This window comes from Bombus affinis, chromosome 3 (assembly GCF_024516045.1).
Source record: "Bombus affinis isolate iyBomAffi1 chromosome 3, iyBomAffi1.2, whole genome shotgun sequence".
NCBI classification, from domain to species: Eukaryota; Metazoa; Arthropoda; class Insecta; order Hymenoptera; family Apidae; genus Bombus; species Bombus affinis.
The window spans coordinates 6,675,539-6,697,953 of record NC_066346.1 but is presented as its reverse complement, the minus strand read 5'-3'; the positions used below and the strand labels follow the sequence as shown (position 1 = coordinate 6,697,953).

At 31.1% G+C, this 22,415-nt stretch overlaps 1 protein-coding gene across 1 annotated transcript; it reads left to right on the top strand.

The window, feature by feature from the left end:
* LOC126914989 (proton-coupled amino acid transporter-like protein pathetic) lies at window positions 1-21,994 on the top strand (the record flags this gene model as incomplete). The annotated part of the gene is made up of 6 exons (XM_050719318.1): window positions 1-168; window positions 4,952-5,158; window positions 8,403-8,848; window positions 17,033-17,199; window positions 17,675-17,856; window positions 19,750-21,994. Coding segments are annotated over 6 exons (1,242 nt in total), but the record flags the coding sequence as incomplete, so codon positions are not given.
* Between the last annotated feature and the right edge of the window lie 421 nt (window positions 21,995-22,415).

Here is a 22,415-nt window from a genome sequence, read left to right as displayed (position 1 = left end):
TTTAAAAACTCTTTCAGAGATTTTGCCACGTTCATGCATCTGTGTAAAGGTTCGATTGGCAACGGCGTGCTTTTCTTGCCAAATGGGTTCCGAAGAGCTGGCTACGCGATGTCAGTGATTTGCAGCGTCGTTATTGGCTTATTGTGCACTCATACCGTGGTGGCACTGGTAAGTACTTAACTTGGATATAACAGGACAAGCTAGCAAAGAGAATGAAAGTGGAGAGACTTTTGTAATAATTAACTAACCGAAACGATCACGTAAGGCGTTGTATAATCATATGAAAATGATTAAAGGTGCGATGAAGCAGGCAGAATTATTCTTATTATTTGGTTAAATGTTTTCTGGTGAAAGTTGGGTATAGAGAACATATGCAGAACAAATCACTTTCCCTTCAATTTAGCGTTTTTAAATCTACTATAATCAGAATACAGGCGTGAATGAATTTCTTAAACAGTTTCTTATTTTTATTGAAGAAAGCAATTACATATTATATCAAGATTAAATAAATCATTTTCAAGTAATTTTTCATACTAATTGATATATTTAAATATAATAATAAATAGTAAACAATAATTGAGTAAACAATTTATGTTATATTACAATATGGCAGTTCTCAGAATTATTCTCATTCCAATTATCCTCGAATATGAATTGTAGAAGCCTATACATGTGAACATTTTTCACATAGTTTGACATAGAATTAGACAGAATTGTATAAGAAATTATAAAAAAAAAGTTTTATGCAAACAACAAATGAAATAAACAATTGTTTTTTATTTCATAACCAACTAACGAATTAATTTAGAGGAAAGTCACATAACACATAATTATTTCAAGATAATTATTGACCAAATAAGATGACATGTTATTTAGATCATTTTCCATAACTTTAAATAATAAAAAGTCAATGATTACAATTCTAGAATATTACACATATTTTATGATGGAAGATATATTAATATCATAAACGTTTGTATTTATCTACGATATACAATGAGATATTTAATTTGGGAATGTGTGATCTTAATCATAGATAAACAATATTAATAGTACTGATAAAGAAGAAGAGGACAGTTTTCAATACACTTATTTATATATAAAGTATATAAATAAAAAACAATATATATATAAAGGACCTAATTACAAAATACGTTATTGATTCTATCTTATACCTTTTAAAAAATGCTTATTAAGTTAATAGAACTAATAATCTTCAAATCGAACTAATTTTCTATTTAAGGGAAATATTACAAGAATGAGCAATCTCTAATATATCGTATAGTTTTAAACAAATACGTCATCGATATGTTTTTTTTTTTATCGTAGAATCATTTCTAAATTTCCTAGATATCAATGATCATACCCTATGAGTACTTTATTTCCGCTTGTAATCCATGAAGTATATCTGTTAATTAAAATCTAATATACTAAATGTTTCGTTTATTGTAAACATCTTAATCTGCTGTGATTCTCGAATTTTTATGACCGGTCTTACCATTTGTCTTAATGAGCAAATTGAGTTTTAATGTTCCGACGAACACGCTACCATACATTTATAACCACGCATATCAATAAAACAATTCTCGTATACTTTCCTCCAATTCAAGAAACTTGATAAGAATAAGTAGTATAATTGGATCTAAAGTGATTAAAAGAATGCCGCGAAGTCAAGTATCTTAATCCTCACAGATATAAAACAATGTACCAAATCAGAGTTGTTTGGTTCGGAAGCAAGGACGTTACGATTCATTCATTTCTATTTCAGAATATTTTTTTATTATTCTGTTATTATAGTTGACAAGTAATTAATAGATCTTGGATGCGTATAATACTCGACTTTCAAATAACATAGGATGACAAAATCACAGGAATTATTCTATTTTTACTCAAAATATTTGTTCTAAAGGAAAAATACAAATTTTTTGCAAAGTGACAAAAATATTAGGGTACGTACAAAATGAATGGGACACAGGTATAAACAAATGCCAAAGGAAGAAACAAATCTTGGAGAAACATAGTGTCTATTGTAGCAAACCAATCTTTAAAGTAATAACTGTGGAACACAAACGTTCGTAATTTTTACGACTGAAGGACTTCATTTATTGCAAATGATATGTCATTACCGATTATTATAACCACGGATGTAACATTTCGTTTTTTTTTTCATGATCAAGGCCCTGTTACGCAATAATTTACTAGTAATGATATTAGTGAATCGATAAGTTAGAGTTTATCGGTCATACGCAGACTTATTTCTATATCTGTTACGTCGCGTGAGATGGTCCGTGCGACGTCCTTCATTGTCTGAACGTCAATTACGTCAATTATTTTCGGTTTGTAGCTGGTACTTAGAACAGTCCTTAGGTTTATTGCACGTTCTTACAAATTACGGAGAAAGCGGGTAGTTACCTAACGGAAAAGGTGGATATTTGTCTTTATTAACGTTGGCTATAACCAATAGGCATCGCGGATCGTTATCCTCACTTTTCTAACGAAAAGTGTGAACAACGAATCCACGTCCTTAGTTAAAAAAACACACTCACACCGAGCTTTCCTCCGTAATCACATAAGAACGAACTTCATATCTATACTTAGTCTATTCAATTGTTACAATAGTCCTGCTACATCAAGAAAGTTCCTTCGTCTTATATTCAACTGTAAGGGCCTTGCTCTACTACGAAAGAACATTGTGTTCATATATCGGGACTTCATACATCAAAGTATCGTCTACGACATTTATATCATACGTGACAGTGTAACTATTTAGTGATTGAGTCATTGAAAATACAAATTTTATAACCCTGTTAATCACAGTGTTATACCACTTCAATCACCCCTATTATCCCACGAGAAATAAGAGCGAGGTGGCCGTGCGTTATGCGTGATATATATATTTTCCGTGCGTGATAGTTGTAATTGCTGGGCCTTGTCCGGAGTAATTGTCACTAGGGGCTGTAGATGTTGCTGCCGGGGTACTGCTGATTTTTCCTCCGTTTTTTGGTGCGTGGAAGTAAAATCGGACTCCGGTCACTGGGATTCGAGAACCCGGATTCCGAACGTTCGTAACCTAAGGCGCTAACCACTGTGCTGCCGTCGTCCAACACTAGTTAGTGTCGAGTGGTGGTATTTGGGCTTGTCGAGTGCCGCCATAAGAGGATCGATCTGTTCGTGGTGTCGATTCTTATAATCGTAATGGGAATTTACGACTCTCATTGACGCGCTTCCTCGCGATCGCGTCTCCCCGCGGTAGATCGAAAATACATGGTTCTTCGAGCCGGATCACGTGCCATTGAAAAGTGCACTCACCAGTGAACATACAGTGTCACGTGAAATCAACATTCCCACTTTAACCAAAGGTGACCAACTTAAACCAACCAACCAACTTAATCACCTAACCAAAGGAGCAGCCATCGGAAAGGAACTCCTCCCTCGCATACGCGAGCCCACGCCGTATAGTAACAAGTAGCAACTGATTCCCGGACCAACGTCCATTTCATTAAGGTAAGCTCGTTCAAGCTATTAAACTCAAACATGGCCCACGCTGAACAGATCAGCACATTGCAGCGGAGACGAAGCGCCGTAATCGGCCGCTTGACAATCACGAAGCGTCAACTCGACGAATATGAAGAGACGGGTAAGCAAGACCGTAAGTCGTTCGAAGAGAATTGAATAAAGATAATCGTGGTTCAAGACGACTTGGAAGCGTTAGACCAGGAAGAAGCTGATCGTGCAGTCTCTTTAACGCAAGAATATCACAACATTGACGTACGAATATTGGATCTCCTTGAGCAATTCCATCGCTTAACCCAGTCGAGACTTCCAAAGCGCGATTCCGTCAACGACATCGATTAAGTTACCGGAATGCCCTTGACTAAGTTTGACAGCTCCGTCGAAGAATGGGAATATTTTTACGACACTACAGACTTACGTGTCTACAGTGGATCGCAATGAGAAACTAACATCGGTCCAAAAGTTTCAATATCTTCGAACAACCGTAACTGGAAGGGCCGCACGAAGCGCAATATTTAAAATATTAATCTGTGCTGTGACCAACAGATCATGATGCAGTGGGGCGTTTGGAGATGTGTTTGTTAAATCGGTCTCTTTTACTGTCATCGTTTCATCTAGTCTCTTTTGCCTGATTGTGGCGGCTTAGACGGTGAACCGAGATTCATATTGATGAGGAGATTTCCGACTCCTTGGAGATGATGGAGGAGATTTCCTCGAAGGTTCTATGGTACGTCTCGAACGATGTGATGAATGCGGTGTCGGTGATCCAGGTGATGATCTTCTGTGAGACGAACGACCGCTCGACAGCCGACCGTTTGACGACCAACTGTTCCATGACCGACCGCTTGAAGACCGACCTTTCGACGACCGACCGCTTGATACCCGGGAACTGACATGGGTATGTTCCCGATGTAAATACGTGTAGTGTCGGTGTAATTGTAAAGTCATTGAAATTGGACAATTGAAAAGTAAAAGAGACTGGTAATGTTACAAAATTACAAGTATTACCAAATTTGTAGAAATAAACGTATAGACAATTGACAAATAAACCTCTAGAGATAAGTAATTATTTTTTGGGAAGTTGATCTGTAGTTATGTATATTATAATACAATCGGTAAATTAATAAGAAGTAGATGCAACTTTTAAAAACTTAATCGATGCGTTCTATAACTAAACTATTCAAAAATCCATTGTTTCACCTACAAAGGCACTGAAATTAGTTTTCAAAATAGCAGATCCAATTACCACTGAGTACACGTGAAAACATCACGCGAAAAGGGACAATATTTGGAAAGTGGTATCGTGAAAAATTACACCGTTTCCCATATTCAAATATTTCCCCTTGGAAAGATCGTGGCTTGTTTACAAAGCGTCGGTCGCCATGGAAATCGCTGCACGACGCGGAATCGCAACTGAAAACGAGTTCTCTGAACGCAGGTGCGATGCGCTCAGGTGTTGTGCAGACGCAATCGCATACCGATGTTGGATTTCGCGAAAACGGCGGAGGTGTCCTTTCAAACTGGTCCAGAAGAGATTCGAAAGTACGGGAAGACGTTTGGCATCGTAACCAACGTGATCATCTGTTTCGTGCATTTTCAGGCCGCAGTGATATACATCCTTTATGTCTCCACTTCGTCTCAGCAAGTGAGAATCGAGTCGTAAGGAGCATTTCCATTTATGAAGATTGAGGTCGAGGGGTCGTTTCTTTTCATCATCGACGAATCGAATATGCTATTTGTTTCCTGCTTCTTACGGTCGTTGAGTTTGATCGTTGATATTCGACTTACCAAATTTCCCTGTGACATATTCAGACACAAAAGTCTACGTACACTCGCCGAGTTTCGTGCATCTGACTTATCCGAAGAAACAAACTAAAGATGCACTTTATGTATGATACAGTTATGTATCATCGAAAAATGACTTTGTATTCGCTTAATGTATTAATATATTTCACAGGAGGAATTTAAAATATTACGAGTATTTAGCTTTAGTCAAGACAACAGTCTTGGAAAAATTTTATGTCAGAAATTATGTAATCTTCGAATTTATCAACGTCAATTATGTTAAAAATAAGAGGTATAAACGTGTAGACTTTTGCGACTGAATGCAAATTTTAGTGGCTAACAAGATGATTTAAACAGTTTTTTTATAGATAGATATGTTTGTCAAATGAAATCTTTTGGAATTTCATTAGAGCTGTAACGAAACACGATTATCATAATTATTAATATTTGAAATAGATATGAAATCCATATGAATGGTAGGAAATATTTATTATGATTATAAATTTCGCAGAAGTCGCAAAATATTTAAATAATTCTGCATTACATTAATGAAGCAGAATATTTACTGGGACTGTTTTTAGCAGTAATTATGTGTATGAACTGTCATGTTCCTAGTAAATAACTTGAAAATTCTATATGCAGCTTCATTAGTAATTTCTGTATTATTTATTCTCCATTTATTATCTTTGAATGTTACAGTACAAAGAAATAACCAAAATCTGAAAAATATCAGGCAGAACTCCTGCTTCAATGAACTCAGCTTTGCTTTTTCATTGGATGTTTCTTATTTCTTTCGATTCGCCGATGCATATCGAAAGAACGACCCTGCGATCGCAGTCATTTTTATTAGATTTACAGAATTATAAAATTTTTTTCGAATACATAAAAATTTTCACTTAATACTTTCAGCTATACATTTTCTTCTCGTAAATCATCCATTTAAATTCTATCATTCAAACAGTTTAATATGCTATATGATTAAAGTTCGTAGCAATGAGACAGTTTTTAGTTGTGATTCTTCTTTTCAAAATTTACAACATTGAGAAATTATAGAACATTAAATTATTACGAAATTATGAAAGATTAAATTATTATTAAAATAAATATTACTTTTTGTAATGTACAATTGAAATTGCAGAAGTATAGAAAACTGTTACTTCTTTTCTGATTGATCCTTACAAGTATCAAAACACTTACTGAAAAATAAGGCAAACCTGGTAAATTATTAGCAAATTACTAAACCTCGTTTGAAACTGCTGCAGAGCACTCACATATTCAATATAATGCTAGACAGAATTGCACGGTAGAATCAAACAATATTTTTGTTTAGTTTATTACATCACACACTCTATTATTGTTTTAATCAATTTTGACGTTCGTGTTATTAATTTTTTCATTACACTTATATCAGATATTCTATTATGCTTTACATGCCGTTATTTGATCACACACTCTGTAAACGATTTCATAAATCAAATGTTTGAGTTATGTATGTAATTTATCTTAAATTCTTTCAGTGAAGTTTAGATTTGAGAATTGTATAAGCACCATCATATAATTATCAAATTTGTTTCCTCTTGAGAATTTTTATAAATAGCTTTCGCAATTTTCTATTATATACCTCAAACTCTTATCTTATACAAGTACGGAGTTCTATTGGACTAATTAGTTTCTCAATTGTCGAGATCAATTATCATTTGCTGTATGAGATCAGCAGGTGTCGTAATATTTATGAGCAAATAGGCGACTAGATTTCATCATAATTTTTTATCTTCGAAGATATAATGTAAATAACACCTACCATGAATCTTCGAAATAATTTTAGTCAATGACCTATTAAGATCAAAATATAGGGACTCATCTGCATGACAATTTGTTTTAGGATTAGGTTATCATTATAATGTCTAATGTGTAATGTATAAATTAATATAATATATACAATTTCCTGTAAAAATATTGCTTTACATTCTCGACATGATTTTCACGTAGATTTGTTTTCTTTCATCTTGTATCACCAGTTGGCAATACTCTGTGTTATTAAATTTCAAATGAAATTCATATAAAAAATTGAACTCTGCTTATACTATAACTTTATGACAGTTGAATACACATAAGCATAAATTAAACATAATTTAAAGCATAAATATCTGTTACTGTTATTTAGCTCTTTATATTTTAAAAGTACTCCAAAAATTCTCAACTCACCATTAATTTATTTAGATACTGAGATAACTGATTGGCGGTCTTAAATTTAATATTTACCTTCGACGTTTTCACTCTATCATTATGCACAAGCTTGTAAAAATAAATGCTTTACACACACCTTAAGTCCTTTTGTGCAAATAGAGTTTTTATGTGGAAGATAACTGTGATATTTTAGTGTGATCTTTTGTTTTTCACCAGTTATATGAACATTAACATGCCTCGTATTTCTTGTATTGTAATTGTTCGCGAATCAGAAGTTCATTACGTAATGAAACATTTTAATCTAGAATCTCTCCTTCGATGCAAAAAAATCTTATTAATTGATCACCTAACGCACATATCTTTGATATAGACATAAAAACGATCTGATTGCTTTAGTCATTGATCTTTATGGATTCAAGCACTAAATCATCATTGCCCTAGACCATTTATATTAGAAAAGATATATGAAAGATGTGCATCTTCATTTGTTAGTCGTCTTTTAATGTAAAAGGTCCATTCATTTTTCATTACTAAATAAAAAGAAAGATTTATACATTAAGAGCTTAAGCAATTCGTATGATATACCCGAACAATTCATCGCTCGAAGATGATCACATACTCTGAACCTATTCATCATATGTTGCATATTTTATCTGATCGATCATTCATATTATCTTACATTCGTACAACGTATATACGCGTATATACTTCAGAGAAGTACAAACTACCATCCTTTCTCCATTCGTTTAGATGTTCTTACAACGCATCCAATGCACGTTATTTATCATACCATTGCGATTACATTCGTACGAGTTTTACAACCACACGAAATTCATTATAAGTTACGTTTTATACAATTGCAAAATTATTCATTACCGAAGAGATTATTAATTACTAAAAATATTATTTATTTTCAGCTAATTGAATTTTTCTTCGACGTTAAAATGGATGATCGGATCTACATACTAGCATTGTTTCCCTTTGTCTGTCTATTGAGCTTCATTCCGAACATGAAGTATCTGACACCATTTTCCGTGGTCGGTGCTCTGTTTATGTTAATTGGTATTTCCGTTACCCTGTACTATCTCTTCGAAGATTTCCCCGACCCTGCAAGATTAGAAGCTTTTACGCAAGCTTTGCCAGTTCCGATGTATTGCAATCTGTTCCTGTACGCTCTTCATAATGTGACCTTGTGTCTACCGCTGGAGAACTCGATGAAGAATCCGGAACACTTACCACGATTGATAACATGCAACATGTTGCTTAATACCTGCTTGTACACGATGTTTGGCTTCCTTGGTTATAACAAGTATATGAAGAATACCTGCGACACGGTAATTAAAAATTTACCGCTGGAGAAAACGTAAGTGATTTTTCTCAATGATCCTTTTAACCTAAAAAAAAAAAAAAAAAAAAAAAAAAAGCCAAATATACTTTCGATTAAAAAAAAAGTCCTGTTTAGTATTTCCCGCTTTTTAAGGTACGTTAAAGTATCTAAAGTACGAAAAAGTTGAAGAATATTTCAAGTAGCATTTTTATCTTTCAAGTTAAGCTATGGTATACTACGTATAGCCTGTTAAGAAATAATGTTTTAAATTGAATTAAGAAGAACAGACACGCAATAAAAAAAATGATAAAACTTGTTTGTTTTCGGATATTCTGAAGCGATAGATAGGATATATTAACAAACGAAGGCATTCTTGATTATTAAAATACTGATTAGGCGAATGAGTATCGGAAAATTGACTAAGGAAGATGTAAGAGAGATTGTGAAGTCAGAATAAGAATTGAGAAGGAATTGTTACACTTTTTTCCAAAATTTGATTTCTGTTTAATGATATAGGTAATACAGAATCCAAAATATTACTAACACTATATTAACTATGAAATATTACTAAAATAACTAGATTCATCACTAACTTACGTCAATAGTTAAGTTAGTCTAAGATCTTAATCTTAAGATCGTCTAATGGTATCGTATTTCTTGAAAGCTGATGATTAAATTACATTGATAAACTAGTATGTAATGTACAATATACATACAGTGTTGATAATTTTAATCGAGATTAAATTCCACTGCATTCACTGTGTTCTGTCTTCTCTTGAGATTCGATTTTTCACCTAATGTATTGACAACACATAACCATATACATCAAGTAAATAATCAAAGGAGAGATTTTTTCGGAGAAACGCGTATATTATTCGAGTACTACACTATTTTGCACATCAGTGCATAATATATATGCACTGATAATATTTATTTATTCATAATATTTAATCATACTGCTAGATAAGCAAATTTTCTCGTAATATGTATTTGCTAAAGATGATAGGCTAGGGATGGTAAGAATAATGTAAATGAAACGAATTTAATTTTATAAAATTATTAAATGTGAAAGAGATTTAATTTGGCAAAGTATGACATAGTTTTATGAGACATTTTAATATGGATAAAACAGAGATCCTGTTTACAAGTAATAAACAAATTATAATTGCTACGAATGTAATTAATGGAACGAAACTTATGAATGCCTTTAATAGCAGAAACGTTTATCAAATACGCTCAAATACTACGAACAATGTCATCGAGATAAAATTTCATAACATGAAATATATTTTACCTCCAATAATATTCCAAACTGTATTTGATCTACGCACGATATGTACTTGTTCAAAGTGTTTGTACGCTACACGTGTTCAAGATACTTGACTTTTGTAAAGAGAGAAGTTATGATAATATTGATATTTTCTATGCATAGTAAAAATAGCATTCCTGTATATCATACGTTGTCTATTATCATTGAAAGAGTTATCTTTTTTCATAGAAATACGTAAGCGACAATGAAGGTACATGATTTGCAATAGAATAGGTCATGAGCGGTAACTCAAATCAATTTACTCGAATTAACGTCTCCTGCTTTCTTGTATTTCAATCATTAATTTGATATTGTATGAAAGAAACAATATTGTTAAATATGATTTACAGAAATCCAAATAATTTCAATAACGAAGAAAGAAAATATATACACATACAAGAATATTAATCAAAAAATGCCTAAAAGTAAATAAATTTGAAATTTTATTTGCTAAAACATTCTTCATCATCATCTATCAATCATGAAAGGCTATGTTTTTTTTTTCCTTTTTTTGCATAAATATGTTTTCGAACATTACGACAAACGTAATTACGTTTCTATAATTCGTGGCTCCAACAACTCCTCTGTTGCAATGTTCCTCGTTGGCATTTCGATGCATCGTCAGGATATTCATATTATTTTCTCGAAAAACTATCGGTGCCTTTTGCGAGTCGCATGTTTACCGAAATTTCTCCGTGAAATAATAAGTAGCCTGTGTTTGTGAATGAAACACAACATACATAATTCATACGCGTTAAGAAAGTGGCACGTAAGGACGTGTTTTGACGACGGAAGTAGCATGCAGATCGTTTTATTTGCAAATACGCGCCACAACACGTTGCATCCTCAAACGAGTAGTGTTTGGTCATTGCAATAACCTGCGAATATATTCGTAGTCGAGTATAGGTTCGAAGAAAATCATTTAAAGACCTAACGTGTTCATTGAATCTTTCCTTAAACAAAGATCTCAATAATTAGACTGTGAATTATTATTATTATTATTATTATGCAGAATACAACTCTTTGCGTAATATTATATCTATAAAAAAGAACACAGTGGAACAACAACGTGTACAGAAATTAGTTTCACTAATGAGATTTCATCTTTAAATGCTCCTTAAAATTATTGTCAAAATTATGAATCAACAGATTAACAGATTAAATTTCAACTCTTAAGCTACATCTATTTCGAGATTTCGTGCTAATTTAGAGTTAACGGGATAAAATATTTCAATATAAACGAAAAAAGAGAAGGAAAAATTCATAAACGCTTCAATTTCTTACAAAGTGATAACTTGGATAGTCATAAGGAAATATGAAGAGATAAACGATATCGCTTTGATTAATATATTAATACAGACCAAGTTATATCTACTTGAAATTATCTACTTCGTATATCAAGCGAAAAATTCGCAGACATTAGTCGATGTAGTGAAATAAAGTAGATACGTATTTAATGTATACTTTTTAATACATTGTCATCGCATACCTTCTCTTAACTCTTTATGATATATAATACAAACGAAATAGAGCTCGATGCGTGCTAAAAATACCATTTAATACAGCTCAACGTAAAATTATGCACAATTCTTGGCATCTCGGAAACGTCAACATCTAAAATGACATTCGAAAAAATTGACGTCTTTCAGACGTCTTTGTGTGTTAAGAGGTTGATACATTGCTAACCAAATACATATTTCCATACAAAATTTCATCGTTTACTGCTTTTGCGTTTTATTGCTAAAAATAAAACTTTTATAAGGATATAATCTGAATGAAACTTTTGATAAGAATTCATCGTTGCAAATAGTTTCGTTCAATTTACAATCGAAGAGGTAGGAGTAAATGCAGAACGCGAAGATTTCTAATTGAAACAAAAATCGCATTTCTGTTAATTTTGACACTTAATTTTAACATCGTTTAACACTTGCATGCCATGAACTTTCAGCCTTTATCACCTATCTGGAGAGAATATATACATTTAGAGGCAGGATGAATTGTAAAAATTGTATCGGATTAGTTTTAAATTTATCTATCACGTTATAGTTTTAACTATTATGATTATACGTGTTAATGCTCTATTTTGCAATAGCCCTGAGAGTAAGAATAGATCATTTTAACACTTTTATATAATCTATGTTTATTCTATTTATACGTATCTCATTTGCAACTTTTTCGTGTTAAAAATCATTTCTTACATATACTTACTTTATATGTGCTTACATCGTTTATGATATTTATTCCGTAATTATTAGCACGTACAGATATCTGTCTAGACAAAGCACATAATAATGTTTTATTTCGTACTATGTTTCCCGTTATTAAACATTTCGCATTCCACCTAGCTAAAACATGGTTTGCGTAACATACACGATATATCTTATCGACGTTAATAATCACCCGTATTTATGAAAACGAACGTGCGCGAATTCTCTGGTATGTGATCGTAATTAATCTTAAAACCGGAAGATTGAGTATAAATGGCAGAGTATTAATTTCCGGGAAGTATGGCATCGAGTACGTATTTCTATCGACGACTTTGCTTTTTTCTGATAAAAATTAGAATAACGAAATGATGCATCGTATTTGGTAAGCAGAACGTACTGATACATACTTGTTATTTGACTCATCTACGATGGATTAATGTAGAAGAATGAATTATCCGGGCTCTATGAATGTTTAATCGAAAGTGCTTATTTGCAGGAAGTTACGGTAATTTTCCATAGTCCAGTGTAACATTGCATTCTTGGAACATCATTGACGTCTTTTCTGTCATGCTGTTTTCTGTTCTGTGATGTTTAACGTATATAAAATAACGCATTGAATAGAAATGATGAAATGATGGAAGAAAAGGGACTAAGAGTTATCGCAATATGATTGCGGTAATTTTACCGCATTTTGACAGTGACTAATTGTAGGATAATACCATTCGAATTCGTTGTAACTTATAATTTATCAGAAGAACTGTTAGTGGAATAGTACGAACGAGTAAGGATGCAAAATGTTGTTTCGAATGAAACAAGAATCGTGTAATTTCTTGCGAATTTCGTAATTTTTATTAAATTTTTCTGTTATATTTAAAAAATACATATATAAATAAAAATTTATGTATTTATCAAGTACCTGTTCTATATAATTAAACTCTAAAGTTGAGTCAAAAGTTGTTATGATATCTAATTTCAATGATTAAATATTCAAATATCAATCACTGGACTGCGGATTTTTATATAATTTCATACTTTTATCAACATATTTATGGCAATAAGATCTACGTAAAGATTTGTTTCACCTATTAAACATTATAACATCTATCTCATTTTGAATATTTTTCATATTTTTGTATATTGCATCTCGTATGTACATTTTTGCACTTCTCAATCCCAATTTTTAAATAAGATATTTAACGTTTTTTATGACACCTCAATATCGAAGTTAGGGGATTAAGCACAACTGTATAAAAATCCTCGCGATTTGCCACGAAACCTTTGCACCTCTATTAATCATTTTTCGAGACATATTATTATTTGCACGCTATATATCAAGCAATTTCCAATCAACAATTACTAAAACACAATTGCACAAGCATGACATTTATTCCACAAGGACAATTGCGATAACGATAGCAATAATTCATATTCGTTTTCTATATAATAATTGCAAATATAAGAACAATGGAAATATTTTTCGGAAGCTTCGTAGCCATTTAACTCTTTAATTTTGGGACATGTTATGAAATTCGATCGACTTGTTCGTGATAAATCCGTGAAATCTTTCGGTATGTAGGCTGTATGTATGCCCTCGGGAATCTCACAATCAATACCATAATTTCCACGTGTTCCATGGCATTCCTTATCATGCAAACTTCGTTATCTATCTTCGCTTTGTTATTTGTACAATGGCTACAAAAAGTATATTTGTATACCTATATCAGTGCATTTATTACTACGTTTACAGTCACGAATAAAAATAAGCGGATAGGTAATAGAAACAGATGCCAATGAAATTTAGTTAAACAAGGCTTACATAAAAATGTAAATATTAATTTCAATTGTTTACTATTTAATCCTTGTACTATAAGAGTATAAGAGTATAATAAATATGACTTAAGTATATAACACTAGTACTAGTTCGATTAAACTTCGTTGGTACTCACTTCTACTACTTAATTCTTATTCTTCTATTTTTCATTATTTTATATATTATTTTTGTCCACAATTATGATACAATACAATACACAATTACAATATAATTATGATAAACTTCGTATTACTCTTCTGATAGTACTTTACCACTGGTAATATTTTCTTAAGTTTACAAAAATTTGATATTACGAAAATGAAACGTAAAAAATGGAAAAATAAAAAAAATAACTAAAAAGATACTGCATTGGAAAATAAAAATATTTGCAAATGCTTTTTGTAGCCACTGTATACATACACGTGTGCAAGTACTATATTTTATCGAATACTTTCCTTATCAGTGATGAATTTTTCCTATCTGTTCGTGTTCAAGGAACGTTTCGTACTCGAGGCGTAAAAACGAGTATAATTTCGAGATGAAACTTTTAGTTATTTTCGTTCGTTTGTTTCTTTGTGTACATTTCTTAATTTTATGAAAAACGTAGTTATTTTAAACATAGTTATCTTATTGTATATTTTGAAATAAATTTTACCTCAGTTCCTGTTCATTTTTGGGAGATATGTAAAATAAAATAAAATGGAAAACGTCGCCTAACGCACTTTGTTCTTGATATCTAAAAAATGGGAAACGTTAATTCACACGTTTCCAATGTATTAATTATAAGAAAGATCATGATGATGACGTTTAATTTCAACCGTGCAACTGGTATTAAAAATGTATCGATCAATTGTGTTTTGAAAGGATGTTAAATCTAACTTATTTGTTCGTTAATAAGATTGCTGCTTTATAATAATCATGTTGATTATCAATGATATTTGTCGCAAATAAAGGTTTTATTGCGAAATTAATTGTTAGTCTTCCGCTTGGTATACGGATAAAATAGTGAATGGACATAGAAGAGTGATCGATCGTTCTTTATAAGAAGATTGCTAGAAACATTTCAATAAAACGAATTCAATCAAATCTTTTAATTATTTCAATCAAATGAATTGTCTTGCAGACATTCATTGTTGATAAGACTTTTATTAGTTATAGTCCCGTTCATAAATTACCAGACACTTGTTAACTTCAAATATGATACTTATTGAACAATTTTTGTAATAAGATCTCGAAAACATGGCGTTCTGTCTTCTTTTATATTAAACTTTTAAATATGATCCCCGTTTTATATATCATCTGTTACAAGGTGATAATAAACAAATATTTTAGCGTTATGATATCTGAATTGAAGATAATTTTCCTCGTATCAATCAACTCGTATCTTTCTTAATGAATAATGTGACATTGTCTACAGCTTTATGCTAAGTATCCACTTCCAATAGTTTCTCACGGGATTACTGTCAAATTAAGAGTTCATTCGAGAGTAACTTTTGGGGTTTGTACTCTCAGGTAGGCAATAGAAAACTCAGCGAGAACTTCCTGTCAGACAGAGCTCTCAGAATCGTGTTCATTTGAGATTCAAAACCCATTCTGAGATGGCATTATGCAGGCGATTGTCATCCACGGGCTACGTAAACCAACCTAGCGTATTAAAATTTGCTTAATATTTACTGGAAAAACCGTAATGTTATAATAAATTATTAAAAAAGAAATTTGAAACTCGTCTAGTACCTATGCTGATTTTCTATATATATATTATTATATCTATATAATATATATATATTTTTTTATTTTGATATAAATTTTATTAATTGGAGTTATTTCGGGAGGCAGTACGAAAAAAATTCAAAAGCCGAAAATAATAACCACCCTATTGGCCACAGTTTGCAAGATGTCTTTACATTAGCTATTGATTATTGATCTAACTATTGATATTGGTTCCCTTTGTTTTGCCTGAGAACAAGAGTTCTCAGTGACAATTCGAGTGACAGCTCGCACGAGAGTTCTCTCAAGAATTCGAAACTGCTGCGAGTAATTGTCCGATAGTAATATGATTTGTATCCATTCGTGAATAAATCGAAACTATCAACATGTAAATATCAACATGTAACTAAACTCTAAATACAATGTCCACATGAAAGAAACGCTCTCGAGAGCAACACGCGATAATTTTACTCTCAAGTCGACACTTAGCATTAGACAAACTGCTTCAGTTTACTCTTTCAGATAATACATGATTTTTATATCACTTTTATCTTACTATCCTTGTACGATAAATAAGAATATTGGCAGTGTAAATTTGATAAATATTATTAAATACACATAAACATTATATTTTATTCATTCGTTGAAAAGACTCATTTATCACGATCATTACGGTTTGTGGGAAATTTCTGTTGACTATTAACATTCCTATCGCATTCCTATTTTATATTTTATTCTCTACCAACATTCTGTCAAAATGTTTTTTATTTTATTGAGACAGATACTGCTCGGCTGTTCTTTATTTAATGTCACATTCACGAGTTATGTATAAGCGATTCGAAGAAAGTATTCTTATTCGCGATGGAAGAATATGCACGTTATTGTAACACGAATAAATAAATTCCATTCTCGTAATATCGAGAGCTTAAAGGTACATACATACTCGATAATAAATTATCCTTATCGTATTTCAAATTGGGGCCCCATCAATTCAGAATGCATATATTTAAACAGATGTGAGAATAGGATGATCAAAATATATCTATAAATTTTAATTTTTCGCTTTCATATTTTTTGTACCAATCAAACTCTTCTTGTTGCTTCATTTTTATTTGTATTTGTATTTAAACCGAATATTTCACATGAAATTACTTTATTTAAAAATGATTTCATTGTTATTATTTCAGACTTGCGAAATCAATTAAAATAACCATCTCTTTGTCCGTTCTGCTCTCATTTGGGTTGGTCTTTTATGTACCAATTTCAATATTGTGGCCAATGATTCGGTCGAAATTTAACAAAATGGTTCGTTATGGAGAAGCGGTATTCCGTTTTTGCGGCGTAATTGCAACGAGTAAGCTAAATCAATTAATAAAATAACATATATGAATCGTGAATTTATTTCATATTCGTTACTACAGCATGTTTATATTTTAATCTTGGTCTTGTTGTTCCTTTCTGCCTCTCTTTCTGTTTGCTTCATACTTATCGTTAGTACATAATTTTAAAATATTTTTTCCAGGACTGACTTATAAGACGAAATATTTTACAACTACTAGATCGCACTATTACAATTTATTTTATACCGTATATTCTTATTTCATTTTAAAATATCTATCAATAAAACGAATATCATATTATGGTAGTAAAATATTATTATAGCTCCTTTGAAATTTTTGTTATCGACCTCAAAACTTTCACATATCATCAACTTTCACATTTATTTCTCACGTTATAAATTTATTATCTCTAAAATTTCTCGAATCTCACAACATTATTCGACACTTTATTTGACGTTACCAATTCTTTGTTTTTTTAAACATTCGCAGCAATACTGGCAGTTTCGATTCCGGAAATGGTTCCACTACTTAGCCTTCTCGCAGCATTAAGCATGACCACAGTTATGTTATTGATTCCTGTAGTGATAGAAACTGCAACAAAATGGGAACAGGCTACTCGATTTCTTCTCGTAAAAAACATCGGTATTACTCTGATCTGGATTCTGTTATTGGTAAGTATCGAAAGTGAATGTCATAATTCGCTCGTTCAACATACTTTACGCAATTCTCGAGCATTTACATAATTTCTGGGAGTTTTGTACAATCATCGATGTTACGTAATGCGGATTCTTCATTAAACGAATTAAAAGCTTGCGAATTAACAATGTCGATGATGCGTGTATCCAGTGATAAACGTGGTGATCATAATGAGCGTACTATGCTTGACGCGAAGCGTTATTCACTGATTCATTATCATTTAATAATGTGATTTGTTGTGTTTGCTTCCTTTTTACTCGTGTCGATACGATAATCCTAATATTAATTGTAATTATACTGCCGATTTTTTTTGCATTTATGGAAAATTTGAAAATGCAAAAACTTGTAGAATATACATTGCGTATAAAAATATATAAAATATATATACAGAATAAAGTACTGTTTATAATATTTAGTAGAAGAAACAAATTTCAATGCACCTCTTATTTTTCAGTTTATAGACATACAAAATTGCATAAGCATCCACAGGCTAATTATACCATCATTTAAATAGATATAGCACTACGTTTTATTTCATAATTCTTATGTACATAATTAAGTAATTATTATCGTCGTGAATAATAGTATAGTAACCAAATTATTATTATTTAATTAATTGTATTTAATATTAATCGTTATAATAAAGTAACAAAATTATGAAGTACTAGAATTAATTGTAACATTAATAATATCTTAATTAACTAACTAATTAATTAATCACAATATTTCTTAAAATATTTCAAAATTCATGTCTACATAAAATAAATTGTCCTTCAACGGTGGAATTCTAACAACTTTAAGATTAGTATCGCCATAAAAATTATTAGCGTTGAAATGACGCTTTATCAATTACAATCATGAGAAGATATCTATAATGTCTTCTTATTTTTAACGTGAATTTTTATAAGAAAACCATTCAGGAAGATAAGGAATTTAATACAGATATCAATTTTTTAATAAAAATTGATTATCCATTCTGTAAAGCTATAGAACTTTAACAATTTGAGGAATTCCCCTAATTAACGGGAAGAATTAGCGGCTGGACAATTATCAGTGAGAAGTAGAAATGACGAACTTTGAGTTCAAACATTTATATAAACGCTATCATTTATTTTTTTACGTCAATTTTAAGGCCTAGCTGTTTCATACTTCATCATACGATAGTTAATTTCCTGCACTTTATGTTACTTGCTGTGTTTATTTTTCTTATGTTTTGTTTCATTTCGAATGAAGATATTTTAAAGTATACAAAATGTACAAGTACAAAACGTACAAAATGCAGAATGTATATTTCGCTAGTCGCGTTTCAACTGCTTACATATTTCTTTGCTGGATTACAAAACAAAATACAAGATCTAATCTATAATTTAACAGTAGATTCTTGCTTAAGTTCCCATTTGATACATAACCAATTCAATATTACTTGGAAATCGTGTGCACTCTAATTTTTTTAGTCCTATTTATTTTTCCAATTGGATTCTATTCCAGTCGAGTTTCTACAGTTTCAAGTAAAAGTTAAAATGTTTCCATTAAAACGTTTCAATGATTTAATGTTCCGTATTTTTAGTTCATTTACTTAAATTAAGTAACTTGACGGAACAGTCATAGATCTAATGTGGCAGATTTTATAGATGAAAATTTACTGTACTCTACAATTTAAGTTGTTTTAAATATTTATTTTTTTCTTTCTTCCGTCATGAAACAGAATAAAAATATTCCCGTCTTTCCGTACCAAATGGAATAAATAGATTTTGGTTGATAGAACATTTCTGTTTATTGACTTTTATGAGTAAATGGATGAAATGATATTGGATTAAAAGACCTGTGTTTCATATCGAATAATTTTCCAACTGTTTATCTTTTATCAGATTTTTGGAACAATCGAGAGTATATTGTCTGTCATCAAAGAATATGGTGGTGTGAAAGAGGAAGGATGCTGATTATTGAAGTTAATTAGCGAAAACGGCGAATCAATTTGCTCTATTGCTTCTCCGCCAGAACTTGAAGGGATCTCAAACAATTTTACAAGTCAATGGATTTGTATCTCGTGAAAACTACTTATATTTACATACGTATAAATGTTTCTTACGTGATAGTTTAAACTTTCTGATAGTAAACTTATTTTCTGATATTTGTTTTTTATTAATTACTTATCTTATAGAGCTTAATAATACCACAGAAAAGAATTAGAAATATTCAAAGTGACAATATGAGAATAATACAAAGACGAGTATTCGAATAAAATCTTACGGAAACTTTTAATTTCCTCTGTATTTTTCACTCTTACAGGAATAAATCGAAACCAATTCTCCACATAATTGCAAAGTTGATAGCATCATCAGAAAGACATGATGTTTAAATTCCGGAAATGTTAGCTCTTATGTAAGCATGCCGCTAACGAGAAAAATCTATAAATAATTATGTATCGAGATGTAGTTTGCATGATATACGTTGCTGTAGTGCAACAGTGAGATCATAAAATCCAGTCTTTAGAAATAACTTAAGTGATCAACAACTGACGACGACCATTTACAAACAGGGAAAACCCAATGATAAACGAATTTTTTTTAATCAAAATACTATTTTAAACTTGAACTCAATGCAATTCATTATTTTATTGCTTGCGAATCGTTAATCGGACATTCCAACGTCGCGCGTTACCCAGTAATCGGTACGTAAGGGTTGGACCTACTCTTTCCGCGAAATATGTGTTCATCACTTACTTATTTTCTGCACCTCCTCTATCTCGAGAAAATGCCAAGTCAGGAAATTCGAGTGTCCATCCCCAGCAACGTGCCTAACTTTAATCATTTTTCTACTAGTTTGTAGTAGAATTTCACCAACTAAACACGAATTTTTAAACAAATCTAAGTGCGCTCCTATTTTGTTTTTTTTTTCTTTTTTTTTTTTTTTGAAGCGTCGTTATATTTCAAAGTTCGTTTACTGCATTAAGTTAGAGTTCGAGAGTTAGTCGATAGCGAGCATGAACGATCATACTGACACGAATGTGTATTGAATCAGCATGAATAATTTAATATGTAAGCCGTTGAGATTTGAATATTTATGCAGACAATTATAGGTATACAAATGGACTCCTGCTAATCGTCTTTATGTTCGTGTTCTTGTTCAAAATATGTGGACTTTCCACTTTATCCATTAACACTCTCTTATACAAAAAAGCATGATTCTTCGTTTTGAATTCTTTTATATTTTTTTGATACCTACAAAATATATTATAAAAATTATATTGCATGTAAGATATATATATGTAAAATTATATTACCGCTCGAAAGTACGCAGAAAAATGTAATTAATATCATTGCTTTTTATAAGATGTATTTTAATTATAAAACTACGGATAAATTCAACTGCAATAATTTCATTCCGTTTAACCATCACAGTTACACACGATAACGTGTTATGATCGGATTAAATTGTTTTTTAAAACTCAGTGTGCTGTAATAAAACTATAGTTTGTAATCGTCAAAGTTCGTAGAAATATTTTATTGCTTGATAAATCTTTTATCTTCAGCTTTCGATTTTCGATTTATAAATCAAAATTGCAGAATCTTTTAAACTGATAAAAAGATTTCTACGACATAAAAAGGTCTCTGATATTAATACAAACACTGATTTAAGTAGTAAATACATATACATGTATATGTAACAGTACGCATAATAAATAGTAAAATATGTTATTGTTATGCTATTTCATGGGTAATATAGGATTATAATTCGTAAAGCTAATATATTAGTGGTAAATTTATCTAACAAGTGTTCTGATTTACTTACTTACTACGAGATACATACAAATCTTATTTTCTTCAGGCCTGAATAATGAAAACGAAGTTCAGTGTCATCATTTTATCTGAATATATAAATTATGCGTCTGCTTAAAAAGAATTTTATGTTTGTAATTTTATTATCTTCATTTTGTTTCAACATTTCAAGTTATGATTATAATTTCACCTGAACATATCTTAAGTAGAAAGAGAATTAATACCGTCTATATGAAATCATCATTAATTGTCGCAAACATACCTGATTGCTCCATTTGTTAGACTTTTTTATTAGTCAGAACTTCAACTAACATACGAGTAACCGATAAAACAACTTATTCATTCGAAAAATGTTTTATCTATCATATTTGTAAAAGGAACCCTATCACTGATAGAAAATATTTTCGAAAGGATTCATTGGTTCGTTATAAAAAAAAAAAATGTAATTTAACTCGTAAGACAATCGAAAAGTTCACTTTCAAACTTCACAATATAGAAATAAATATATTTAATTGCGAGGCAAGAATAATTATTATTAATCAAAATTTATTGTAAATTAAATTATATTAATCACTGTTAATAGTACGCATACAATAAACATTTCTTTGTTTGAAATTTTGTTTCATTTAAAGTTGTTGTTTCGAGAAGGTCGTGTTTAAACATATGTATTTATTTAAGAGTTAGTCTAATTATTCGCATTCCACGAATTTTCATATTCGTCTTTAGCCTTTGAACGAAAAATTCTATTCTACATC